The 27,904-nt window shown below is 45.0% G+C and overlaps 5 protein-coding genes across 6 annotated transcripts; 3 read left to right on the forward strand and 2 right to left on the reverse strand.

The window, feature by feature from the left end:
• The first annotated feature begins 2,621 nt into the window (after positions 1-2,621).
• LOC101756181 (probable arabinosyltransferase ARAD1) lies at positions 2,622-5,713 on the forward strand. The gene is made up of 2 exons (XM_012847989.3): positions 2,622-3,651; positions 4,826-5,713. Exons 1-2 carry the CDS (start codon positions 2,731-2,733, stop codon positions 5,336-5,338), a joined length of 1,434 nt encoding a protein of 477 aa, XP_012703443.1. The 5' UTR covers positions 2,622-2,730; the 3' UTR covers positions 5,339-5,713.
• Positions 5,714-13,999: 8,286 nt separating this feature from the next.
• LOC101771042 (40S ribosomal protein S16) lies at positions 14,000-14,848 on the forward strand. The gene has a single exon (XM_004978424.3). It carries the CDS (start codon positions 14,097-14,099, stop codon positions 14,544-14,546), a length of 450 nt encoding a protein of 149 aa, XP_004978481.1. The 5' UTR covers positions 14,000-14,096; the 3' UTR covers positions 14,547-14,848.
• Positions 14,849-16,197: 1,349 nt separating this feature from the next.
• On the reverse strand, positions 16,198-18,102 carry LOC101771431. The gene is made up of 5 exons (XM_004978425.3): positions 17,694-18,102; positions 17,329-17,393; positions 17,067-17,127; positions 16,821-16,967; positions 16,198-16,715 (listed from the first exon to the last, which is right to left on the reverse strand). The coding sequence occupies exons 1-5, from the start codon at positions 17,971-17,973 to the stop codon at positions 16,588-16,590; spliced, it is 681 nt and encodes a 226-aa protein (XP_004978482.1). The 5' UTR covers positions 17,974-18,102; the 3' UTR covers positions 16,198-16,587.
• A 254-nt stretch (positions 18,103-18,356) lies between these two features.
• Positions 18,357-21,763, forward strand: LOC101771828. Of its 2 annotated transcripts, XR_001164816.2 has the most exons (10): positions 18,357-18,515; positions 18,631-18,737; positions 19,837-19,939; positions 20,052-20,111; positions 20,357-20,419; positions 20,503-20,703; positions 20,777-20,879; positions 20,962-21,176; positions 21,311-21,493; positions 21,583-21,763. XR_001164816.2 is itself a non-coding variant. In XM_004978426.2 (9 exons), the coding sequence occupies exons 2-9, from the start codon at positions 18,631-18,633 to the stop codon at positions 21,401-21,403; spliced, it is 945 nt and encodes a 314-aa protein (XP_004978483.1). In that variant the 5' UTR covers positions 18,357-18,515; the 3' UTR covers positions 21,404-21,755. The 2 variants fall into 2 exon arrangements, 1 of the variants encoding a protein (XP_004978483.1); XM_004978426.2 differs by having other exon boundaries at positions 21,311-21,755.
• Positions 21,764-24,103: 2,340 nt separating this feature from the next.
• LOC101772237 (NAC domain-containing protein 77) lies at positions 24,104-25,880 on the reverse strand. Its single transcript, XM_004978427.4, has 3 exons — positions 25,514-25,880; positions 25,074-25,378; positions 24,104-24,963 (listed from the first exon to the last, which is right to left on the reverse strand). Exons 1-3 carry the CDS (start codon positions 25,698-25,700, stop codon positions 24,298-24,300), a joined length of 1,158 nt encoding a protein of 385 aa, XP_004978484.1. The 5' UTR covers positions 25,701-25,880; the 3' UTR covers positions 24,104-24,297.
• Between the last annotated feature and the right edge of the window lie 2,024 nt (positions 25,881-27,904).

A 27,904-nucleotide genomic window follows, 5' to 3' on the forward strand; every position in this document is an offset into this window, starting at 1 on the left:
CCTATTTGACCAGTTCGTCACGCCATTCCAACCATTGTTTAAATAGGAAACAGAGATAGCAGAGGCGATCCGTGAAAATCGACCGACGACCGGTAGAGCACTTCCGTGTGTGTACTACTATATATACACGGTACGGATTCATCTAGCAAGCAAAAGCAAGCGATCATGGCTTCTTTCGCATCACCTCGCTCTCAGCTGCTCGGTGTCCTCCTCGTCACCGTCATCACCTTCACGGCCGTCGTCGATTCTGCCCGTGTGTCGTCGGCGCCGACGGCCTCCAAGCCGGTCGTCAAGGTATATCCATCCTGCAGCAAGACGTTGATGCCCAAGAGGTGCAGCGTCATGCTATCGGCCTTGTCCAAGAGCTTGGCCGATAATAAAGCGGCGATTGCCGGGCCCCAGCTCGCCGCCGGCAAGTTCAAGGGCGACCCCTGCATCTCGAGGTGCGCCAAGGTCCTCGACGCCACCACGTCCAAGGCCACCGCCGCCACGGATGCGGGCGGTGGCGGAGATGCGCTCTACCAGCTGAAGAACTACCTCGTCCCGCTGGTCATCTTTGATTTATATGAGAAGGCCCCTTGCGAGTGCAACTGCCCGGGGCCTTGCTCGCCCGACGAGGCCGCCGCCGTGAAGAAGCTGGGGGAGGCCACCCACGCCATGCGCGCCATCGTGGGCCTGATCCACGGTATGTCCAGCCAACTCACCGATGAGGAGAAGAAAGCCAAGGTAGAGCCGATGGAGAAGTCCGCGGACAGCGGCATCCTCCACGTGTCCTGCGGGCTGACGAAAGAGCCTCAAAAGTGCGCCGACGAGCTGTCGGCGCTGGCCAAGACGATGGAGGAGGCCAAACACGTGGTCTGGGAGCTGACGAGTTCCGACGCGGCGACTAAGCTCAGCTCGCCCATCGCGGACTGCGAAGCTGCCATGCGGGAGCTCGAGGAAAAGGTCTACTCGGCGGAGGAGAAGGCGGTCAACCTGGCGGAGATACGCGGCGCCATCCATTCCTACGTCCAGGGCGATGGGAAGCAGCCTCCGCGCTGCAAGTGCTCCTGCCCGCCGCCGCCGGAGAAGCCGTGCTCGGCTAACGAGACCGCCGTTGTCGACAGCCTCAATGGCGTCTACGATGCATGGGTTGCCGTCGAAAAATTCCTCACAGAATTACTGCCTCCAAACTAATTAATTATATGGTGCATCGCTAATAATACCCTAAATGGCAAGCCTAGCAGCTGCATGTTTCGACAGTTTCTTTTGATAATAACATTTTTAATAGTATGTTTCTCATTCCATAATTAATGATGTCCGCGATCCGACACTTGCACTGTAGTTTATGTGAGCTGATTTCATTTTGATCAATGATATTATATATTTATTATTAATGGTATTATTAAGGTTTTTCTGTACGGTGAAACCAAAAACTGGCTTCGCACGGCTTCCACTTCTTTTTTATCTCGCTTTTCAAAAAGACTGTCAAAATAGATGAAAAACCGACTTAAAATAAGCCGTCCCCAAGTAGATCCTGAGTGAGTGCACGCGGCTTGCAGGCCAGATGTTAGAGCTAGTCACCTATGAGCTGGCCATGAAAAACGGTTTTTAAACTCTCTTGCAAGTTGCAACTAAATAAACCAGCAAATTCCAATTACGTTTGCAACTAAACCCGATTTAAAAATTTCTTTTTATTTGATTTCCATTTTTTTAAAATACAATGATCCAAAGCCATTAAAGAAACTCAGGTACCTCGGGACATTGTTCACGGTCGTAGTCGACTTATTATGGACATCACTCCTAAAACCAAAAATGCTATTAATAGCCGAATCCATTCCAACCATTGCTCAAATAGAAAAGATAGAGAGCAGAGTGAACGGACAAGCTAAGCTAACGACATCTGATTATATGTACGTGGTAGTAATAAATGATAATATAATTCATCCTAACAAGTAGCAAGCAAGTTAACGATCATGGTTACCATCATCACCTTCACGGCCGTCGTCGACTCTGCCCCCAAGACGATGATCGAGGTATATCCGGATATACTGCCCAAGAAGTGCAGCTTCATGATGTAGGGGGTGTTTGGATACACCTTCCTAAACTTTACCTATCACATCGGATGTTTGGATACTAACTAGGAGTATTAAATATAGTCTAATTACGAAACTAATTGCACAGATGGAGTCTAATTCACGAGACGAATCTATTAAGCCTAATTAGTCCATGATTTGAGAATGTGGTGCTACAGTAACCATTTGCTAATAATGGATTAATTAGGCTTAATAGATTCGTCTCGCGAATTAGTACAGGGATTCTGCAGTTAGTTTTATAATTAACTCATATTTAGTTCTCCTAATTAACGTCCGAACATCCGATGTAACCATTCTAAAGTTTAGTACCCCGTATCAAACACCCGACTAGGCCATATCGAAGAGCTTGGCTGAGACGAAAGCAGTAATTGCCGGGCCCAGCTCGCCGCCGGTAAGTTCAAGAGCGCCCCCTGCATCTCCAAGTGCGCCCAGGTCCTCGACGCCACCACGTCCATTATCTTTTCCTTACGAGGATGCTTGGGCCATCGTGCTTACGGCCCACACGCACCAAGCATCGGCCCGCCCTTGCTCTTCCTTTCCCAGGCTTCGTCCGTCGCAGTTGCTTGCAGCGACTCTCCACTTCCGAATCAGATCGAATCCGCCATGCCCCCTCCTTCCCCTCCATCTCCAACCCAGCGATGACCCGCGCCCCTCCATGGCGCCCCGCGGCCGCACCCTCCTCCTCCCGCTCGCCGCCGCCACCGTACTCGTCGCCTCCACCATCTTCCTCTTCGCCGCCGCCGCCGGCGTGCGCTGGCGCCCCGCCGACACCGGCCTCCCCGTCCCGCCCCACGCCTTCTCCGCCGCAGCTGTCCCCGTGACCGCCACCGCTTCCTCCAACACCACCCCCGGCGCCCGCAAGGAACTCTCTTTCCTTGACGAGAACGGCCACCCTGACGACCCGGGCTCGTCCTCCGGCTCGGACGCCGGCGCCGCGGGATGCGACCCGCGCGGTGCTGCAGTCAGGGTCTTCATGTACGACATGCCGCCCGAGTTCCACTTCGGCCTCCTCGGCTGGTCCCCGCCCTCTCCCGACTCCGTCTGGCCGGACCTCTCCACGCCGCCGCCGCGCTACCCCGGGGGGCTCAACCAGCAGCACAGCGTCGAGTACTGGCTCACGCTCGACCTCCTCTCCTCGTCCTCCGCTCCCTGCGGCCCCGCCGTGCGGGTCGCCGACTCCCGCGACGCCGACCTCGTCTTCGTCCCCTTCTTCGCCTCCCTCAGCTACAACCGCCACTCCAGGCCCGTGCCGCCAGAGAAGGTGGCCAGGGACAAGGCACTGCAGGAGAAGCTCGTCAGGTACCTCAGTGCGCGGCCGGAGTGGAAGAGGTACGGTGGCGCCGACCACGTCATCGTCGCGCACCACCCCAACAGCTTGCTGCATGCCCGGGGGCCGCTATCGCCGGCGGTCTTTGTGCTGTCAGACTTCGGGAGGTACCACCCCAGGGTGGCCAGCTTGGAGAAGGATGTCATTGCGCCATACAAGCACATGGCCAAGACGTTCGTCAATGACTCGGCTGGGTTTGATAACCGGCCGACATTGTTGTACTTCCGAGGAGCCATTTACAGGAAGGAGGTAATGGTGCTTGCTCTCTGCTAATCTGGCACAGTGCATAGCAACCTTATACACTACATTTCTACTTGGTGCCAGTCATAACATATTATCAATTTTTGGTGATTAATTTTGTTAGTTCTATTCTATGAGGTAATCATTATGAAGCTGTCAAGTAATTGAACATTTTACTACTAGTACTAGTTCAGTACTGTTGCAAAAGCTTGTCTTTTGTCCTAAAGACTCCTTTTTTCTCCTAGCAAAACTTGTCAAACATAAATCACATTAGGAACCAGCAAGCTGTACAGTGAGAATAGCATAATTTGGAACTGGCTGAAATTAGCTTATGACTACATGATGTAGGGGTCATGGCTCTGATTGTTAAAAGGGGGTATTCACATGTAGCTAGTTTATACCAGATAAATCTACAAAACTGTGATTCTTTTTCGTCAGAGTTTCATAATTATTCTGTTTCTTCAAAGTTCATGAATCATGATGTAATTTGTGAGTTCAAATATTGACGTGTTATGATAGCAGGAGTTATTACTATTACGAAGTGCCACAATTTTTGTCTAGTCTGTGCTGGTAGTAATTACTAGTAAAGTAAACTTATTATCTCACCATAAATCAAATGTCTCTTCTGAACAAAAATGGATATAGGTTCCGTTGCTTTTTTTTTTTTTCAGAATCTTAAATCTTCCATTAAATCATTAAGGTGGTTGGACTTATGCATACAAGCTCTTTCTTTATTAATCTGCACCTTATTTGAACTCTTGAACCTCTGGATGAAGTTTGTGTAATTTGATAATCTTCGGTGAGGTTTACACAAGGGCACAAGGCTCTCTTGATCTTCCATCTTTGTCGGCACGGCTCCTGGTTTATGTTTGTTTTCTCAAGCTATTAAAAGACTAAAAGATTTGCATTTGCCCCTGTTTCAATCCTTTGGTTTAAACAAATGATGTTAGTACAGGAATATACCAGCCACAGCCAGTTTGGTCTACATATGCCAAGTATGAAGTATCTATGGAAAAAAATTGTTTGTGCCACAAAAAGAATGTGAACCTATTCCGATTGCTGCTAGCTATTTGTGATTTCCTCATGGAATTTAAGAACTTTCATGGTACCAGTTTTCAGTGACCGTAGTTTAATGACAATTGGTGACTTTCATAAGCTAACGTGTTGCATCATCCATACCCAGGGAGGGAGCATTCGACAGGAGCTATATTACATGCTCAAAGACGAAAAGAATGTTTATTTTTCCTTTGGAAGTGTCCAGGACCATGGGGCCAGCAAAGCCAGCCAAGGAATGCACTCATCAAAATTTTGCCTAAACATTGCTGGGGACACCCCTTCTTCCAATCGTCTGTTTGATGCGATAGTGAGCCACTGTGTCCCTGTTATCATCAGTGATGACATTGAGCTACCTTACGAGGATGTATTGAATTATTCAAAGTTCTCCATCTTTGTCCGGTCGTCAGATGCTGTTAAAAAGGGTTACCTGATGAGACTGATTAGTGGTGTAAGCAAGCAACAATGGACAAGGATGTGGAATAGGCTCAAAGAGGTGGATAAACATTTTGAGTATCAGTATCCATCCCAGAAGGATGATGCAGTCCAGATGATCTGGCAAGCACTGGCTAGAAGGGTTCCAGCAATTCAGCTGAAGGTGCATAGATCTAGTAGATTTTCAAGATCTGGCAGAGGAAAATAAATAGAAAGGGGTGTTTCTGTCTTGTCTCTGTTGGGTAATCTAATTTATATCTAACCAACATCTCATTGACTCAGGTTCACAGGTTTTCTCAGTTGCTTAAAACAGATATATTGTAGTATTCAGGTTATCCTTAGAAAATACGTGTAACTTAGGATTTGTTAGTCCAGTTGAAGCATATACTGGCTGGTGAAAGGCTTGTTGTTTTTGTAAAGTGTATTCAATGTAATCATGAAAGAGAGACATAGTTTTGCTGTTTCTGAACATTTGGGGATCAAACCTCATCCTTCTGTCATGTACTCATGGAGCGGATTTTATTCTCTCTAGCTTATTCAGTCACTATTGCCATGTTGCGGCTAGCATATGGTGGTGCTATAATTTCAATCTCTATTATGAAGAAATCCAGGATAGAGCTCTATTTGTTGAATTTCTCGGCGTTTATTTGTGAAGTTGCTGGTGAATACGAGGTTTCACACTTTCGCTTCTGAAAAATAACACTGTGAAACAGGGGTGTTAATAAGGTTCAGAAATTCTTGCAAACAAATAGATGGAATCACTATCAATGTGAGAAAGTAGCACCCTTGGTTAGACAATGAGATGTGTGATATCAGTTCACACTGCCAAAAAACCCCCCCCTATAATTAGGTTCATAAGAACAAATTAGGTTGCAAGCAAGATATAGCTTACGAAGATGACCGTGCAATTCAACAGCGAGGACGATAGAAAACCGATTTGTCCGATGTCTACTCAATATGAACATTGGACTAAGAGGTGATATAAAGGCACATAATCGATCTCAAGCAATATCGCATAGCTTTAATTGATCAGAGGAACGCAAATGCTACTTGCAGAATGTTTCCAACATATAGAACCGAAGATATAGCTTAATTTCAGCGAGCATTTTGAATTTCCGATGACACAGTGACTAATTCCTGTGGATTGCCGCAATCTTCCAAACATCTACCAGTTGAATCATTTCACAAGTCCCAAGTAACAGGTTCAGCGTACATCCAAATATCAAGTAATCTTGGTTCAGTGCCAAATCTAATGCCAAAGTAATAACATTTTCCTCCACTAACAGGGAGATGCTGAGATGCATGGCGTAGTCCCATACGGCGGCGGGGGACGGAGATCTTCAACCACGGTGGAGCGCAATGGTGTGTCCCATCTATCCCACCGCTGCATTGGCGGAGCTCTACCACCTGGTTGCTGAATCCACGTGCCGCCGGAGCTGAAGCATGGATGAGAGCGGCGGAAAGGAAGTTGATGGCCACGAGGAGGTGCCAAGTGCCTAAGTGCGACCAGGAAATACAATTACGCCACCGTCGGTGGCGACGGCGGCCAGGAGAGGGAGGGGGAGAAGGATTGCTGGCGGAGAAGAAGGACCAAGTTGAAAATTTATGGAGGTTTTATGTAAATATTTGTATCGCGGGGAATAATCGCGATACAGGGGGTAATCTGTATAGTTGCTCGGCCGCCGTTGGCGCTCGCCGGCGGGAGATGTTCGTGGCGCCCCGCGGCCGCAACCTTCTGCTCCTGCTGCTCATCGTAGTCAGGGACTTTGTCGCCTCCATCAAATTTCTCTTCGCCGCCTCCTGCACGCGCTGTTGGCCCACTGACACCAGTTCCCCCTTCCCCGCCGGCATCGACAAAGAGACGCCTTCCAATCCGCAGAGCATGGCCTCCAACGCCGGCCCCTCCTTGCTTGACGGCTAGTCGGGAAAGAACAGCCGCCCTGACGACGCTACCTCCTTCTCGGGCGCGCCGCCACCATCAGATATATCAGTGTGCTCAAGCCAGAGATGAGCATGAGACTGATCAGAAGAAAGAATGGACACTGATGTGGAAGAGGCTCAAAGAAGTGGCTACATGCTTCGGGAATCAATACCCAACCCTGAAGGATGATGCACTCAGGATGATCAAGCCAGGGATTGGCTAGAAAGGAAACCCGCTGATCTGTCATAGGAAGATTACGAACAGGAAAGGATTTCTCTGCATTATTGTCTCTATGCTAATCTAACACATGCTGCAAAAGACAGGTAGACTCTAATGAAGTAAACAGTGTAAAGTACGAGCTATGAACATTCAGGTTATCCGTTACTTGATAGCTTAGGATTTCGTTTGTCCCATTCAATTGGATACAGGCCAGGCAAAAGCATAGGTTTACTGTTACCGACCATTCTTCTGTAATGCTATTGATTTTAATTTGTCTGTCAGTTCAATCTTTCAACATTGTGACTTTTTTCTTCTTCTTTAAAATTTCAAAGGATGTAGCTGTTGTACCTCAGCACTCAGCAACTAGAATTTCAAAGGATGTTTGCTTCTGCAAACCCCAGCTATCCCTTGTAAGCCAAGGACATTGAATGCACTTAGCATTATCATGGCAACAACAACTGTACAACATTCTTCTTCTAAGAGTATAAACAAGGAACAAGTTACGGATTTCAGTTTTATGATTTATTCTAAGCATAGAACATAAATGTGGAAGAGCCCTTGTTCTTGATTTCGATCTCACTAGTTTTAACAATCATGGGAATCCTTGGGTTCGCATGTAAATGGTTAGCAACACAAGATCTTTGGTTGAGATTATGAACATACAATTTGTGGAATGCCTCACAAGTCACAATATATGAAGTCAGGATACGAAGGTTTTAGGAGTCTTGTTTTTATTTTGAGGAGCCAAACAGCTCAAAAAAAATGCTTACAACAATTTTATTTCGACAAGCAAGTTATTTATAGTACACAGAAAAAAGCTTCCTCATCATCCTTTACCTTCAAGCCAAGCACGGCTTCCTATTCCTAAAGGTGACCCTAATTGTAATTCGACAGGATGGAGGACAGGTATAATTGTTGCTGAATGAACACTGGACTAAGATGCGATTTACAATCTCCTCCTCCCAGACATAAAACAAACATATAATTGAGCCAAGCAGTACTGCATCTTTGCATCCTTTTGGCTGATCAGAAGCCCAGGTCCTAATATGAAACGAGAGAGAAATCAAAACTCAGGTTGCAGGATGCTTCCCAACATATAAAAAGTGACACATAAAATGGCTTCTAACAGATTCAGTCCAGTGACCATTTCAGAAGACGCAATCTTCCCATCATAAAGTAACTAATTTTACAGTTTAATATTGGTTGCCGCAAAACAACTACCAGTCGTATCATTTCACTAGCTAAAATTGCAGGTCATGTCCAAATGGACCAAACCAGTGCAAATTCTGTTAAAGCAAACCTACCTGATCAGCCAAATGGAATGCCAGAAGTGTGTAACAATTATCTCCGTTCACGGGGGAGCTGCATGTCGTAGTTCCAGAAAGGCCAGAAATAAAATGGTGGCGCGGCGGAACAGTGCGGTGGCCACCGCGGTGCCCCAGATCTCCGGCACGTGGTTTGTCAAGTCTGAACCAAAAGAGCAGCGCATGGCGTAGAGGCTGGAACCTTGTTTCCATTATCTAAAAAAAGAGCAGTGCATGGCGCAGGAACCTTACATTGTCGAGCTCCGTCAGCCTCCGCACCAACGCGCCCCGTCGCCATCGGAGGCGCAGAACTGCAGAAGGGGCGTAGGAGCGGAGCATGGATGGGAGCGGCGGAAAGGAAGAAGAGCACGTGGATATGTAGCCACGATGAGGAGGTGCTATGTGCGATCGGGAAATACTATTCCGTCGACACCGGCGCCGTCTTCTCGCTCGTCCCCGTGAGCGCCGCATCCAATGCCAAGGGAATGCCCCGATGACGCCTCATTCGTCTCGGCAGCTGGGAGATGCAACCGGCGTGCGGCCTCCTTCAGGGTGATTATGCCATGAAGATTTAGTCGATCAGAATGATTAGATGTGCAAGCACTATGCAAGAAACAATGGACGTGGATGCTTAAGAAGCCCAAAGAGGTGGATAAACACTTCAAGTTGTTATCGACCTCGAAAGGATGATACAGTCCAGATGACCAGGCAAGGATTGGCTAAAGAAGTAACGGTGAATAACTCAATAGATCTTCAATACCTGACACAGGAATAACATGAGGAAGGCTTTTATCTGTCTTGTCTTTTGGCTAGTCTAGTACATCACTCTACTGACACTAGCTTGCTTGTTTTGTAACATATTTTCAAGGTGATTGTAAAAGTGGAGCACAGTTTTGCTGTTACTGAACATTGTGAGAAGATCAAGGTAATATGTTGGGCTCTCATTCCAATCTCTCTTGTCACGAGGTATAGGATATATAAGGTCAACGAAATCATTTGCATTTTACTTTTCTTTTTATGAATTTCAATGGATTCACCTGATGTCATTAGCAATTAAGTGAGAGGTGTGACTTGTGAGTGTATGTCTGCTTCCGAAACTCAAAGATACAGCGTCTTGAAGAGGTTACGCAGGCAATTTGTTTGCATCGAACATGTTAAGAGCGCAGTGCTCCCAACACACTTTGGCACTGAGTAAGAAATACAGCAGGCACAGATTTCAATGAGAATATGGACAATTTGCCCACGGCTCCTATGTTTTGCAGGTCCAAGACGATAGCAAATGCAATCCATTTATTAAACTAAAACTTCATTCTAGAAGGCAGCTGTAGTGTGTTCCTGGCTGACACCAGAGAAGACCTTTCTTCAAACCCTTGCATGCCAATCTTGCGCTTGATGAAGGGGACTTTGTTCTGATTTGAAAGCCACTAATCGTCAGCAGACGGTATACATAAGGTGACCATGCAAACAGACAGCAAAACTTAATATCAGATTTGTCTGCCTTCTGTTGAAACAACACTGTACAAACAGGTGAATCTTCAACCCTTGCTCCTGCCATAAGATGCACAATGGTACAATTAATCCATCCCAGAAGGATGATGCAGTCCAGATGATCTGGCAAGGACTGGCTAGAAGGGTGCCAGCAATTCAGCTAAAGATGCATAGGTCTGGACATCTAGTATATTTTCAAGATCTGACAGAGGAAAATAAACAGAAAGGGGGTGTGTCTGTCTTGTCCCTGTTGGCTAATCTAATTTATATCTAACGCAACATCTCACTAACACAGGTTCCCAGTTTTTTTCGGTTGCACAAAACAGGTAGTAGATTGTAATATTCAGGTTTGCCTTAGAAAAGGCGTGTAACTTAGGATTTGCTGGACCAGTTGAAGCCTATGCTGGCAAGTCAAAGTGTGTTTGTTTTTGTAACGTGTAATCAATGTAATTATGAAAGAGAGACATAGTTTTGATGTTTCTGAACATTGTGGGATCAAACCACATTCTTCTGTCATTGAGCACAATGGTTGCTGGACCCACTGTGCCGTGCGTACCACATGAGACTCTTATTCTTTAGATCTTCATCCTCCACACCAACGCGCCCCGTGGCCGCCGGAGGCCGAGAAGGGGAGGGAGCGGAGCTGGAGCATGGAGAGTGTGATGGCCTCCTCGAGGTTCTAGGCGCAAGCACTATGCAAGAAACAATGGAATCCAAAGTGGTGGCTAAACACTTCGAGTTCGTATCCATCTCGAAAGGATGATGCAGTCCAGATGACCAGGCAAGGATTGGCTAAAGGAGAAATGGTGATCAATAACTCAGTAAATCTTTAATACATGACACAGGAATAACATGAACAGGAAGGGTTATCTGTCTTGTCTCTAGGCTAATAATCTCCTTACACTAGCTTGCTTGTTTTGTAACATATTTTCAAGGTAACTGTAAAAGAGGAGCGCTGTTTTGCTGTTACTGAACATTGTGAACAGATCAAACACCGTTCTTTTGCCATGCAGGTTTTAACATACACCGGACAGCTGGAGCTATCGTTTCAATCTCTCTGGTGATCAAATCCAAGATACAGAAGGTGAACCAAACTATTTACATTTTCTTTTTTGAATTTCATCAGCAATTAATTGAGAGGTTGACTGTGAATACATGTTTGCTTCAGAAAATTGGATATTGCGTTCATAAAGCCCATTATCATGCTAGAAGCAATTAAGCCAATGCAACGTGTATCTTACGCGAAGAGGGAAATATGGACCTGCTTACTTTACTTTCACGTTCCAGACTAAAAGCATACAGAATAAATCTGGGAAAGTCCTTCCTTCTCGCCAGCTTTAAGAATCATGGAAATCAGTCAATTCACATGTAAATGGATAGCAGCACATATATCTTAACAAGAAACAAGAGATAATGCGGAGACAATTTGAGGAATGATTCAGAATACATGAATCAAAACTAGAAAGGTCTTGAAGAGGTCACACATATTACAACAGCTCATTTCAGCGAGCAATTTGTTCCTGTTAACACACAAGCACTTGTCCAAGTGAGCGCAGGCTCCAATGCCAAGACGCCTTCATGGTCTTCATGTCATAGGTTTACTTGATGAGACTGATCAGAGATGCAACCGTCCAAGCTAGAAACAATGGACATGGATGTAGAGAAAAGCTCAAAGAGGTGGATAAAAACTTTTCGAGTATCGACATTCCATCACGGAAGGATGATGCGCGGATTATTGGGCAAGCACGGGCTATAAATCAGTTTGACTGAAGCCTGAAGGGGAGTAACATTTTCAAAACCTGACGGGAGGAAATGAACAGGTAGGTGTATTGTCTCTAGACTAATCTAACAAACATTTCACAGATAACAACACGTCTTAATAACAAACAGGAGAGATAATGCAAAGAAAACTAGAGCACTGCTTCAGATATTAAGTCAAGATACAACGTCTTAACGAGGTCACACATGTTTACAAGAATTCATTTCAGCAAGCAATCTGTTTGCAGTACCCATGTTAACAGTGCAGTGCTCCTACTAACACACTGAATCTGCACTTGCACAAATTTCAGTGAGAATTATGGACAATGTGCCCATGGCTTCTAAGTTTTGCAGGTCATGCAAAAACTCCATACATTCAACTAAAACTTCATTCTAGAAGGCAGCAACACCCTCATTTTTCTGTTTCATAGAAAGCCATCAATGCCTAAACATTGATGTAGCATCAGAATCACAGCTGTAGTGCGTTGGTTGCCAGAATATTTCTGTCAAACTGCAACATCCTCAAGACAGAATTGCAGCATATCATCCACAAGCAGCTTCAAGCCAAACATCTTCTTGATGCATGGGAGAAACATCAAAACAAAAATGATAAGATCCTTGCACTGAGTTTAAAAGGATTGAGTATGACAAAATTCAGAAATACTTGACAACCTAATAGAGGGATACTATGTCAACATATGACGTTTTGGCAGCTGTTTTCTTTGTCCAAAACTTCAAGATCATCAGCTTTATCAACTGAAAATCTTAAACTAAAAAATTACATCAGTTAGCCACAAGCTAACACAAAAATGTTAAGTGGTGAGCTGTTCTAAACAACTGGTTCCTGCTCCTGGCTGACACCAAAGAAGACCTCCTTTCTTGATGTTCCATTCATACGATCCACAAGACGATGAGCGAAGTGAACCAATGCACTTGATGGATTGCAAACAGACAAAAACTGAATATCATCTTTGCCTGCCTTGTGTTGAAACGACACTGGACAAACATGTGACTTTTCAACCACTTCTCCTGTCATAAAATGCAGAATGAATGGTACAATTAATGTGAATTTGTCAAGCAATGTAGTGGAACGTTAGTAGATCAGACAGTCCTGCACCTACAAAAATCTAATGTGAAAACCATGTGCCGTGCGAGCCAAAACATATACAAGACTAACATATTCTCGTGCATATACTAAATGTTTAAGCGATTGATGCAATGTTATATGAACAAACTTAATATATAAAGAGGATTACAACGGATAACATAAAAGCTTAATGTTCATGCAAACATGGACTATTAGCAGTTTGCATCCATCATTGTCACACATATTGAACTACTGAGCCCAGCATGGTCTACATAAATGATCAGAGATGACAGAAGCAAAATTAAGGTGGAAAATTGAAAAGGAAGGGGCAAATATTGTTGGGTTTATTGGATTGGCAACTCAACGCTGTACACCTGTTAGTGTTAACCATGAACATTGGAAAACAGTGAAGGTAAAACATAAAGACAATCAGACCATAAAATCGATTAAGTAGAAACCTAAGACAAGTCAAACAATACAAAAAAGAACCATTTTTTGGGCGAAATCACACGGTTTGAAGTTTACAAGGAAAAAAAAACTGAAAGGAAACCACTGAAAGCACAAATTTGTGAATTGTATGTTGTTGGGGTGAACCCGCGCGGCCATCATCGCGCGCGCTCCGACCGCGGGCAGTCGTCATCGCGAGTCGCCGGCAGCAACCTCAGCGCCACCGCCGCCTCTTTACCCCAAGAACCGCGTCACCATCCCACAAGCCCAGGAGGGCGGCGGGGGCAACACGGCCGCGGGAGAGGCGACTCCGGCCGCCGCGGCGCCGCCGGACGGCTCGCTCGGATAAGATCAAGTAGTGTTCGTGAGGGCCGAAACCCTAGCTTCCTCCTCCTTCCGCCATGGCCTTTTATCGCAAGAAGACGACGCCTTTGGGCCTTACCCACCAAATGAAGCATCCGAGGCCCAGTAATATACGGAGGAGGCCGAACCATATACCTCTGGCCCATTAATACAGCCCAGAAATTCAATAGGTTCACTTACGGGCCCAACAATTCGTTTCGGACCCACATGTCAACCTCAGAGCCGCGGCGATCACTCAAAACCCTAACGCTTCCAGGCTATATAACCCTTCGCTCCTTTCGCTCCCCTCTCTCCGCCGCCCCCCACCCCAAGCCGCCAAAGCCCTAGCGCCGCCGCCTGCACCGCCGCCGCTGCGATCCCAGCAGCCAGCACCGCCACCATGGCTGCCGTGCTCACCCGCCCCACCCCGGGCACGGTCCAGTGCTTCGGCCGCAAGAAGACGGCCGTGGCCGTGGCCTACACCAAGCCGGGGCGCGGGCTGATCAAGGTGAACGGCGTCCCCATCGAGCTGATCCGCCCGGAGGGGCTCCGCCTCAAGGCCTTCGAGCCCATCTTGCTCGCTGGGCGCTCCCGGTTCAAGGACATCGACATGAGGATCCGCGTCCGCGGCGGAGGGAAGACGTCGCAGATCTACGCCATCCGCCAGGCCATCGCCAAGGCCCTCGTCTCCTACTACCAGAAGTACGTCGACGAGGCCGCCAAGAAGGAGGTCAAGGACATCTTCGGCCGCTACGACCGCACCCTCCTCGTCGCCGACCCCAGGCGCTGCGAGCCCAAGAAGTTCGGTGGTCGTGGTGCCCGCGCCAGGTTCCAGAAGTCCTACCGTTGAGCGATTGCTTGCCGCATCAAAATTTGCCAGACCGTTGTGTGCGGTCTTGGCTTCATCTCCTATAAATGGAGCTGCTTATCTGGTTCTATATCTAGCTGCTGCTTTACCTTCAAGTTTAGACTTTTAAGCCTAGTGTTGAACCGTTTTGACATTGTGATATGAATGTGAGAGATTTTGAATAGTCTCTGAAATATGGTTTTGCTGTTTATCCATGTCCAGGCACTTTGATATGGCTTCCTTGTATTTTGTGCTATGTAAGAGTAGTATTTCAATTTCACCAAGTACGTGTTTCATTCGTTTCACCCATGTTGCTTAGTACTATCTTGTTTGCCCAACTTCGTGGAATTGATGATACGACTGTAGACACTTGTGTTGGCGAGACTGATCTATTTTTCTAGTTAGCTCATTGTTGAGTAGTTTTCTGTTGATATGCAATTCATAGGAAATGTGTCTTCTAATCATGTAGATGTCAAGTCTGTCCTGCAGTGACCCTTGTTCAGTCATCCAATGTGATAGGTCGCCTACTAGCTATTTACTGACTGAGATGAAACTGTTTGCCTCATCATGCTCTGCGAATGTGTTTTTAACACGAGTCATTATTTGTTATTAGAGTGGCAAAACCTGATATGCTAATCTGGTTCTGCTCTGCTGTTGAGTTACTTATTCGTATCCAGTTTAGTCATTTTGATGCATAGGGAAGTTTGTTTTTGTATGGATGTGTAGCACGGATGGCCTGTGATGTTTGTGTGGGCATGTTTATAAGTTCCATCCTTAGCAACTGGGCGGACCGTTTTCCGGAACGGGAACAATTTAGTGTAAGAACCTTTCGTAAGTGCCGTACCACGTTCCACTTTCTTGTTCCCATCATTCCGGGAACATGGTTGCTAAGGTTCCGTCTACTGTAGAATTTTCAGGCTAATGACTTGTGTCAGCCTGTCAGGATGAGTTCCTGACGTTCCTTGTACGCATTCTTCCCCTTACAGCTTCCTCTTTATAGATATGTTCTGCTCGCTTGAATGTGCTCTTTGAATACGCTGCCCGTTGATATGTTGTTTGTATCTGATTTGTGTCCTTTGTCTCTGCACAGTGATATCCTTGTATTTGCAATTTGTCTTGTGCCACCCCTGCACAGTAAAATCCTTTTATCCGTAATGTTTACCAATGGCGCGTGTGCGTTTGTTATCATTGATTTGAATGTGATCCGCTAGGCTCTTGTTGAGTTGCTGCTTTGTAGCTGGGTAAAAAACGAGAGTTTGTTCAACTGTATTAATGAACTTTAATCCATGGAACTAAGCAGGATGGGGACTAAAGTTTAGTCCATAGACTAAAATTTATTCTATGGACTAAAGGAACCAAACAGGACTTGCATATGCAGGGGAAAGGCCCGCGAGTGGATGTTACTCGCATGACTTACGCAGAGACTGTTGTCAACATGTTAGATTATGCACTCGAGTCATTGGAGATTGAATCCTCTGATGAGCTAACCGAGCTACCAGAGGGCTTGAGGAGCCTCACATCCCTCAAGTCTCTGGAGTTGTACTCATGCTCTGCTATTCGCATGCTGCCTGTGTGGCTGGGGGAACACTCAACAGCTATACCTCCAAGGAATTTGCTACTCTCCCTGTTATGTTTTATGGACAGGGCAATTTGATTGTTTCAAGTACACAACTCTGTGTTACTCAAGAAAAAAAAGTACACAGCTCTGTGACATCAGATTCGATGCATTTTGTATATTTTACTGAGAACAAAGGGTGTTTACATGCATGATACAAAATTCCGATCCCTTCGTTTATATTCTGGCCTGGCTTTTTCACTCGATAAGTATATACGCTCATCCACGCCTTCGTTACATCTTATTTTTTGCTGCATTTCCATGTGACAGAACCGTGGCGTGAAGATGGTGTCGCCATGAGCGTTTAGGTTTCTACTTCTATCGATGTTCTCCTTTTCTTTGTGCCTTTCCGTCTGGCTTCAGATGGTTGACACTCTTTTTCCCGGACATTCTTCTACTAGTGGGCACCGCGGAAAGCTTCAGAGCATGCTAGCTTGCAGTATCTTGAACCGCAGTTGATACCACCTCAGTATTGGTTTCTTGTTGAGCTCCCTGGGTCTCGCTGGGCACCTCAACTATCATCTTCCTCACACGGAACATCGCCAAGTGGATGTCACCTGCATTATATAGATGCAAAAATGCAAATTCCACAGTTGACAACCAATAAGAGCCTTGCTTTTCTTCTCTGAATAACTGAATCGGAGTGAGTCATCGGTGCAAACCGAAGATGATGAGGCTGCCGGGGTCAATGGGGATGGGGAAGCCAGGGTTGAGGCGGCGCTCGTTGATGTAGGTGCCGTTGGTGCTGTCCAGGTCCGTCACGAACAGCCTCCCATCCTTCTTCTCCAGCCGAGCGTGCGTGCCAGAAACTGCATTTTTATGCGCGCACAGGGAATGCAAGATCAAATCGCAAAACAGTTTAGCATGGTCCTGAGAATCAGTGACTGGATTTGCAACAAGTGACTGACCTGTGGCAACGGGGAGGACGATGTCAGCCTTGTCGGCGACCCGACCAACGGTCACCGCATCCTGGAGAGTGTCGACAGCACAAACAATTCCTTTCGTCAAAACGTGTGACTAGAAACATAATGCCAGTTGCAGTGTGTATGTTGCTAAGCTGCTGCTGATGCCAGTTGTTTACGGTGCAGAAATTAATAAAAGAGGATGGTGGTTAAGAAAATAAGAACTTATGATGAGCAGCACAAAAAGCAGGATATTGACAGCACGTACGGAGGCTATCTCGAACGCGCCGGGGCGTGCAACTTTGTAGCCGATGTGGCGCCAGTCGCCGTCGCCTGAAATGCACAATGCAAGGACCAGAATGCATTTGAGTTCTGTTATCATGCAACAAAGGGCAAGAAAGAGACGCATGCACATTTCCAAGTCCAATTCCAGCAGGCTGTTGAGTACTGAATAACGCTCTTCAAGAACAATAATCTGATAGAGTCGGTAAAGGATACGAGAAGGACATTCAGAACCCCAACCTACTAGTGTTAAATCGCAGATGCCACATTCAATTCACAAAAATAGGACACGGCATACTTCCAGAGGTACTAGAGGAATGGAGGAATCAGTGATATTAGGCTGTAGCAAACCTGCAGGGTCAAGCACCCATCTTACTGAAGAACCAACGGTTGATGAGCCATCAGAGAGGCTGGAACTACACCTCAGGGTGCTGCTCTTCTTGCTGTTCATCAGCCATGGCACAGCCTGGCAAACCAGATGCTGCTGCTTTGCGCTGGAGATGGAGCAGCTGTAGTTGCAACGAGGCCGAAGAAGCAACGAGGGGGAAGTCTTCAAAAAGCTTGTGACTGATCTCCTGGGAGTAGTGGAGAAGAGGACCAGGGAGGAGGTGGTAGCCGCTGCGGCTTCCATCAGATCCGGCGCTGCTGGTCAGCAGGGGAGGAGGCCTTGGTTTTGTTTGCCAAATGAATTATTCTGTTGCTTTCGATTGAGTTCTTTCTGTGGATCGTGGGAGATAAGAGTTGAGGCTGCTGCTTGTCCTGTGCACGATCCCACACCTGGCCTCATAGCCAGTCGTTCCGATTTGTCATCTGCTGCTACTCGCTGCGTCTTCATCTGTGTGTCACGTGTATAATTTTACACCTACGACCTCGCTAACTTTTTTTTTCGTGTTTTGATTGAGAGATAATTGTTTGTTGTGTGCGACGCCGAGGCCCTAGTTCACGACACGAACTCGGATACTTAAAGATAGCCTCTGACATATGGGCCCACAGGTCAGTGTCTCTGGAGTAAGCGTGGTAGCTACTAAGGGAACGACTTGCTGGCCGTCGTCCCCTCCAGAATTAGCGATACCGATTCAGATCGCGGCCACGGCGACGCAGAGGAGAGGAACCCAATCGAGCGAGGCAGCACAAATTCCCAATCTCAATCTGTGATCCCTGCTTCGCCCAAAGGTAAGATTTTTCCGAGATCTCCGCGCTCAACAGCCCAGATCGATTCTTGTTTCGGCAATCTCCCTCAATTTTTCGGCCTCTAATTTGACGATCGGCGGGGATTCGATTCGATCAGATGGCGGCGGCATGGGTGGCGCTGGCGGTGTTGCTCGTCGCAGCGCAGGTGGCCTCCGCGGCTCCGGTGTTGGCGCCGGCGTTCCTCTGGGCGCCCAAGAACTACGGGTGGGTAACTTGTTGCGTTTATCTTTACCGTCCCTACCTTGAGATCTCGTGCTATGATGCGTGATGTTAATGTTGGGGGTTCCGGTTGCTCTGCTTCACTCAGAAAGTAGAAAGCCATTGTGCATCGGTATACTAATCGTTGTCATGACACATGTATTTTTATTTTCTTTGTTCAAGGAGTAGTTTCTTTGGTTGCTGATTGTTTCGTTGTTTCCATGTTAAATAAATAGAAGATGGCCCAACCAATGGGTTAATTAGCTCATGTGTTATTGCCCTGCTTTGCCTGTCAGCTTATATGCCATAGAATCATCTTATTCGGAGGAAGCAGCTGTTTAGTGCAGATTGACTTGTGGATTATCACATTGTATTAGATCGATTTTTTACATTTGATTCTGGAAAGAAAAAGCATTGTCTGTCCAACGTATCAATAAAAAATCAAGATTGAGACGTTAGGCCTAGGGAAAACAAAAAACGAATGGCCCTCCTCAAAAGTTGAGACTTGAGGAAAAAATTGTCTTTTGATGTTGCACGGTTCACATTTTGGGATACTATAGCTCATGCCTGAAAATATTGTATGCCCTAATTTTGGTAGCTAGAGTATGAACTGGGTTAATCTTGGGCTCTTAATTTTTATCGAACCACCTGTAGCCTCTAAATTGCAATGGAATTTGAAGCCATGAATTCAGTTAAACAACGAGTTGTTCTTAGCAATGCAGAGTTTCATTTATCAGAGAATTTTACATCAGTAATACATCTTAAGCACTGAACGTTTTCTACCTAGGTTACGTTAGTAACTCAGTATGTCACACCTGGTTTCTGATTCTGATGATGGATGCAATACTATTCCTAGACTCTGATATATATCATATATCCCTAATCAGTCTTATTCAGTTACATGAGTTCAGTTGCTTGCTGATCAGATCCTAAGATACCTTCCTCAACCTTGTTGTCTTATCAGTTCACTTTTTTCTGACTTGATCCAAACTTACTAGCTCATCAGTTCAAATATTTCTTGTACCTTCAAATTATTAGTTTTAGCAAGCACATGCCAGTTCACTACTCAAGGATTTACTAACATTCCATCAATCGTTCCATCCAGGTTCCGTTCCGATGATGCTAAGCAAGTAGTCCACTATCAGACAGTGTCTCCAAAGAGTTTAGCTAAGTCCGTTCTTGAGGAAGGTGGCTGGTCAAACTTGATGGTAAGTATCTTCATTGGTGAAACTTAAGCTTTCATGCAACTTCTTTTAATTTGTCAGCTCTTGCATTGGAACGAGTTTCATCAGTTTTCTGATCTTTTGATTTCATTCTTAGTGTTCAAAGGAGGATGCTCAGAAGAATGTTAATGTCGCCATTGTTTTTCTTGGCTCAGAGGTACTTATTTGATACACATCTATTTTTCTATCACTTTTAAATTGTCTGCTTGTGCAAATTTTGTTTGAATTAAATTATTTTTATACTAAAGCAGTGCTTGTGCAAAAAAAGTCGATATAAATAGTGTTTTTAAATTTCATGAAGCCATAAAACTAGCAAATTCTTTAATCTGTATGATGAAGTTATTACTAAGACAGCCATTGCTTCAGTTTTGAATGACCATTGACTTGTTCTTTTTTCCTTAGCTACAATCATCAGACATATCGAAAGATAAGCAAGTTGATCCAGCTTTAGCAGATACATTGAAGGTAATCATAGGCATTCTCTCTCTGTTATTGTTTAACTGAAGCATCAAATTTTCAATGGCTTATAATCACTACGCTTCTTGCAGCTCTCCTTCACAAGTTCAGAGTTTTCCATGGCATTCCCTTATGTTTCCACTACAGATGATGAGAAATTGGAGAATTCATTGCTGTCCGGCTTTGCTGAGAATTGTAACGGTGGTTTTGAAAGAAATCGTGTCACCTACACAGACACATGTACTGTAACTGGTCAAGATGTGAAGAAACATCACAGCATGGATTCTATTCGTGTAAGTTGTTATATATTTTTTTGGTTCTTCAATGAAATATTTGTTTTGTACATTGACAACATGTACATTACAGGACTTGGTGACATCACGGATGGGAAACAACCCAAGTGGACAGACCGATCTGATTGTCTTCTGCAATGGTGGTTTCGAGGATTTAGACCCTGCGAAATCAGAAGGTTAGGATAAGACTACTAGCATTGCTCTTTTACTTTTAATTACTGTACTGCAGAAAGCTAATTTAGTACTACGTCACTGCAGGAGAGTTGCTTTCTGACCTGGTTGCCATGCTGAAGAAGTCTGGAGCTGGATATACCATTCTTTATGCTTCTCAACCATCAGCTTTACTGGAAAAACCTTCTGACCTGCCATTAGGCAGGTATCTTGCAGAGAAGACCAATACTACTAAAGCTGGCTTGGGCAAATGTGATGGGGAGTGCCTAGTCAAATCAACTCTTCTGGAAGGAACTTTTGTTGTAAGTTTTTACTTGTATTCTGTTTCACTACTGGTTAGCTCTATTCTGAAACGTGTGCTCTCCTGTAAAATGATTGTATATCAGCATACCCTGTATCCTTGCACTATTTTCTCACACTTGTCTACTATGTGCAGGGCATAGTGCTTCTTATCATTTTGATATCAGGACTCATGTGTATGATGGGAATTGATACTCCCTCGAGGTTTGAAGCTCCCCAGGAATCTTGATCACACTTTAATGCAGGATATGGGAGCTTAGCTTGGCGAGGCACAAGAAGGATGAAGGACCGATGTTTGTTGGTCTGCACTGTGGATATTGTTAGTTTCCTGTTCCAAAGTGCCTTGTGTATTTTACTGAGCCACCTGTTATTTACAATGTGCTCAATTTTTGGTGTAATATTCTACAGAGATCTAGCTGAGCTATTGCAAACAAATACATGTGCGAGGCTTGTATTGTACCAGACATCCCATGGCCTCCAGTGTTTTCTGTGAATAACCTGAAATTCAGGTAACCAATAAGATGGCACTGTGCATCAAATAAAATGGAATCTTGTTATTTATTTGATCAGAAATTACTGTACTTGAACATGTGTCACGTCTACTTGCATCTTGTGCCTCAACTGAAACTGTGAATTGTGTCTGTTTCTGCTGCTGTCAACATGTATGGTCTGCGACAGCAATGCATTGATTTGCATGTGAAATGCACTGACTCATTGATAACCTCCTTGGGCCTTAACCCTGATGAAGATGTTTGCTTATTTTCTGGCTACTAGTTACTTTCCAAGATCGTGTGTGGGGCCCACTTTCGTTACTTGCTAATGAATCAACAGGTACTACTAGACCATTTAAGTGGATCTATACTTGGCTGATCAGGACACCGCTTTTGTAGCTTTTACCTCATCACTTGTGAGGTTACTGTCAGGGCAACCTTAGTGCGCAAGTGATGACTTGGCCCAAGAAAAATTAGCTTCTAAAAGTAGCTCCGAGTCTTTCTAGGGTCAATTTGTCCTTTATGCCGTGGGGGGATATGTCTGTCTTGGCTTAGAACCCAAGCACCTGGAAAATGCTTACTATGTCTTTTTCCTCGTTATTGTGGAGGTAAAGGCAAACCCAAGTTGTACAACTGTGTTCTGTAGCGAACTAAAAGATCAGAGATCACTTTTCTCAGTGATGATTGTTAAGAAAAAGGAGGAAATTAGTTAAGCCTTTTTTTTAACTCATTTAGATATGTAATCATGCTCATGAGCTAGTAAATTGGGTGAAAATGAAATATGAAAATTGAAAATAAAATACGTCCAACTACTAAGGATGCTACAAGTAGAAGCCTCTGCCAATGATTTAAGATTACATCAGCTGTAGCACATGGTGCACTGAGGTGAAGTATGAAAAAGTCTTGTTTTTTTTTACCTTGCCCTTTTCGTTAGCACTTTTGCCTGCTTTTTCCTTGCTGTTGCGCGACTTTTTCTTGCAATCTTTATTTTGTTGACCAACATCCTCACATAGCTGCTCATATCAGTTTCAAGCCTTATCTGCCGCCACTTGTCCAATAAGTAACACACTGTGTACAAGTAGATCGTTCGTCCCATGCTTTGCTATCTATGATTGATCGACACCGGTTTGATATGATACTGGTCTGAAAATGACGTATATAGAGAGATGAAAGCAAATTTGTTTTTTGTTGATGGCAACGTGCAACATATAATGCTCTAGATTTTCGTATGGTCGGTGCCGTGGACGACATTTTGGCCGGCCATACGCAGCAGGCTGCCAGATAAGCGCATGCATGTTAGGTTCTGAGGAACCATGCCGGTGGCCTGCAAAACATGACTGCTTGTAAGAAAGACCATGACAGCAGGAATTATCAATAGTTAAAGGTGATTCTCATTGATCTTTTCCTCTCATCTTACACACTTTTCAACCATAGTCATATGCAATGCAAGCTGGATGCCATGGCTACGGAAACTTCAGTTATAATTTCAGCCCAACAAACAGCTACCCAGAAGACAAACTAAATGATCGATCGTTCAGGACTCCAGATCATGCAAGCATATATACGGATGGATCAACTGCTCAAGTCACATGAACAGTTGAGAGCATGCACTTCCAGCATCAGCTGGCAGGTATCTAGCGACGCGGTTTCCGTAGTTGCTCCTCCATTTTCTGTGATGGACTGCATGCCATGTGGACTGCATGCGCCGCCGTCCAAAATGCATGCTGCACCGACCTGGCGGCACGTGATTTCCTGATGAAATCCATCGGTGCACCAAGCTGTACATCAACATCGAGAGGGTCGCCACTGCCGATCTAACTTGGGAGCCAAGATTACAAGCCTCCGTCTTTAGTTAGTGCCATTCTTTCATAGTCCAGCAATTAATCAAATTTAATTAGTATCAGCTTTTCAAAAGGAGATTCAGTAGTAGTGGTAGTGTGGTACTGGTACGCACATAAATAGACAAGCTACTGTTCTTCCATTGCTTAAGTTTTTTTTTTTAAAAAAAGACATAGTATCTGGTAATGACATTAAAACTGTAGCAAGTTCCAAAACTGTGTCATGCAGAAATAAAATACCAGCACCAACACAGGGAACAGATCCTCACCAACATAAACAAAAAACACTATCCTTTATTTCACAACACAAATAGTATGATTTGTCATTGTACGAACGAACTTATTGGATTATAAGTAAACTGCCCATTTTGAACAAATAAAACTGCCACAAAATAAGTACTAAAAAAATCACACATAACAAAAATCGCGGGAGTGGAGGAAGAAGGAATGCTACAGCCGTTACATGGAAGAAGAAGGAATGCTACAGCCGTTACATGGAAGAACGATGGTCAAGAAAATCCAGTGTTTGGCCCACGACTGTGCAATTGGCAGCTCCTAAAATTACATCAACTTCTTCCAGAACTACGTGCCATGAAAATATAAGCACCAGCAAGAAACAAATTCAATTCTCACCAACAAACAAACATTATATCGATCTGTCCTTTACAACACTAAAACAAACAGTATATATGACCTCTCTGTGTTCCAAGAACTAACTCAATCAATTAAGCAACCAACAAAACTGCCACAAAATAACTACAATGATCACTAACCAATTAAGTACTACTATGTAATTAGTAGCGCACTAGCCCATCACCTAAGTTCTTAGCAGCTGGTCCAGTGGTAGAAGCACTACTACTTGTAAGATTAGTGGCATAACTTTCCCTGTAGTTCCCTAGCTTCTGCTGCGGCATGCCCACTGAATTTTGCTGCAGAAACCCTGCTGTAACCGACGAACTTGGTAAAACACCAGCGAAATTTGGAGAGATGACCCCTCCTAGAGCTTTAGCCACCATTGCCTGGTGATGCAAGTTGTAGCTTCCCATTGCCTGATTATGGTCTGCGTGAAGCATGTTCCACGAGGAGCTGTAACCGCTACTGCTGCTTCTTGGAGCTGCTGAATTTGGCCAGAGCGACGACCTGGTGCAGGTTGCTGATGCTTGCTGTGTCGTTGAAGCCGTAGTTAGGAAGGTTGACGAAATTGGGTTGACGGTACAAGAAATTGGGTTGTAGTCCGCGTTGTGCGGCGCCGCGGCGTTGACGTTCGTCGTGCTGGGCAGGCTGCTGCCGGCAGAGTTGAAGTACATGGAATTGATCATGGAGTCCAGAAAATGATCATCTCCTTCGCCGGCGTCGTCTGAAATCACGGAGCTGACGTTGGGCGTGCCGGCAGAGTACTCCTCGGCGGGCTTCTTGGCTTCCCCATTCTTGTGGTGCACCTTGCACACAACCCATTCATCCTGAACATTTCACCAAATATTAATTAATTAATTCATGACACGCTAAGTTGAAGCAAAATTGCAAATTATTTTTCAGCATGTACAAGCAAGTACGTAGACCATGTATATACCTTAGGATTGAAGCGTAGTTTGGAGTTGTTGTGCCTGGACTTTCCCTCGAGTCGGAACTCGTGCATCACCCAGTTGGTCTTGGATCCCCTTGGAGCCCTGCCCATGTAGAACACGAGCGTCTTCTTCATACCCACCAGCTCACGGCCTGCACCTCCAGCAGCAGCCGGCTTGAAGATATCCCTGTCCTTGCCGGTGGCCTTCCAGTAGCCCTCCTTGGTGGCGCGGTTGGTGCGCATCCCCGTCGGGTATTTCATGTCCTTGTGGCAGAAGAAGAACCATTCCTTCTCCCCCATCTTCGCCTTGCCTGTTGTTTATCGATCAACATGGGAGAAAACACCAAATAATCAGCTCAAATTAAGCTTAGCTTTCTGAAACTACATGTATGATTGTGGTGCAACTGAAGAACAAAAGCTGGGATCGTAAAAGGTACACGACTTACTTGGGAGATCCCATGGCTCGCACTTGTTGAGGTCCACCTCCCCAATGGCTTGTGGGTCGAAGCTAGGGTTCAAGAGCTTCTGCAGGAGATAGCTCGTGATGACCTCCTCGTCTGTGGGGTGGAACCTGAACCCGGGAGGCAAGAACAGGCCGCCTCCATGCTCCGATTTCACACTACGCTCCACCATGATCGATCTCTTGTTGGAATTGCAAACGCTATGGACTGCAGCTTCACTAAGAACAGGAGGCAAACCAGGATCTCAGAGGAAAAAAGCAGAGAGAGAGAGAGAGAGAGAGAGAGAGAGAGAGAGAGAGAGAGAGAGAGAGAGAAGCTAAGCTTGCTAGAGGAAGCTTGTGAACACAAGAAAGGTTTGGGAATCAATAGAAAGGGGATAAAGAGAGGAGGAAGCCAAGTTTTATAGTGGCGTGAGAGGTGAGACCTGATCTTCCTCTGGAAGAGTCAAGCCTCCTTTGGCTTGCCTAGTAATGAAGTCTTCAGTCTTCACTCGGTTTTGATTAGGACAGCATAAAAAAATGCATCAATTAGCTACTAGGTCGTCTAATTCAGAATTACTTTCCTACGTGGCCATCTAATCAGAATTAAGAGGTTTCATCAGAAGCATAGTATGGCATTCATTTTGGCATTCATTTTTTGTTTTTTTACTTACAGTGGTGTGAGTGACAGCTATTTACAGCTAGGGGACTACTAACTGTCGGGAGGCTTCTGAGGTAAGCCACTTGACTTTTTCCATAAAAAAATTCATATAAACTTTGCTGTAAAAACCGCGCACATCTACATCATGCTAGCTATATTTACCGATCGGCTGATTTCTGATGATAAATCCATTGAATTCACCTTGCTCTGGACTCCTACTCCGTCACCGGTTATACATTTAGAAAAGTCAAAATGAATAGTAATTTAGGATGGAGGGAGTATTTATCAAGAAGCACCGGTATGGGATGTTGATTTTTAATTGATTAGAGGTTTGTGCAACTGTGTTTCTTGGTAATTGCCATCTCTTTTGACAAATTGAGCGCGTCGCTGTCAGCCCGCATGCATGCATGGGTGGATCCATTCTTTGCCAATCCACACAAGATTTTAGTATCTTTATGCCAGGTCAATTTCTCTCCCTTTTCTTTGGTACAGCATAGTGCCCATGCCGCTGCATATGATGCATGTACACACTCTAATAGTTTGTAGCTGAGAAAATGAAATTAGTTGGCAGCTGTAAACATATGACTGATGACATACAGAATGACAGGTTGAACAGTCAGAGGTCCCTGAATTGTGGAATGGGATGGCACGTGCATGCATGCTCCCTCCAGAGCAGAGTGCACGACGTCCAGCTGATCTGATGATGACCTGGCTCATTCTGACCGGTGGGCTTTCAGTAAAGCCGATCTTGACCCATCCAGCTAGGCACAAGCTGATGATAAGTTAAGCCGTACGATTTGTCCAAAGCTGGCACAGTTTTTGCTGACTTCACGTGTAGGCTGACAAATTAGGAGAGGGAAGATTACGTTTTTATTTTTGGTAAAGAGTCCTACATACTAAAAAATATATTGTATATAAAAAATGCCCTAGAATTATTGGACTATGACCCAAAACAATATATGGTAGTAGCTGGTTGTGTCATGTTAAACTTATCCATTCAGGCTTATCTAATTCTTTTTATGGGTATCACTCACACTACGGAATTATCGCAACAGTGCAGGCTTATCTATTTGTGTGCGCGTTAGTTTCTACCATAATGGATGTCTGCCCCCAGCCAGAAAGAAACATCAAGTGAAAAGCAAAGTTTAATTTCGCCCCAAACAGCCTATTTGTGGCCTGTATCTGCGCGTCATGGGCTTCATAGCCCATATGAAATTTTGGCCCGGGTCACCATCCAAACTAACATTTACGTGCATGTGATTCATCAGGGCGAAGCTGTAAGGACGATATACCAGTACCAAACATCATGATTGCTCCAAGCTGATTCAGGATCAGAACACTGATGTCAGTTCATATCACTTTAAGCAACCAATTATTAGTGGCTAGCGCCTAGCTCATTCTAGAAAAGGAATCAACTGCCCGTGCATGTCATAGTGGATAAGCTAGTCGTTAGCCTTTTGATTACATGCATATAGCAGGTGCAATTCAAAGATCCTAGTAAGCTCCACAAAAAAAACACTTTGAGTTAGCAAAGCTATCATGAGCATGCTTAGAGCGAGATAATCTATGATATGTCTTAGGGCATGACTTCAGCAACCGGATTTGGACCTTAATTACCCTCCTCTCTTATCTACTCCCATCCGGCCATCACCTCTCTCTTTTAGACTATCCTCTCCAAGCACTTAGACTATCGTACATGGTTAACTAGGCTCTTTTAACATGTGACCTCATGCTGCA

The sequence above is a fragment of the Setaria italica genome, chromosome VIII (assembly GCF_000263155.2).
Source record: "Setaria italica strain Yugu1 chromosome VIII, Setaria_italica_v2.0, whole genome shotgun sequence".
In the NCBI taxonomy this organism is placed as follows: domain Eukaryota; kingdom Viridiplantae; phylum Streptophyta; class Magnoliopsida; order Poales; family Poaceae; genus Setaria; species Setaria italica.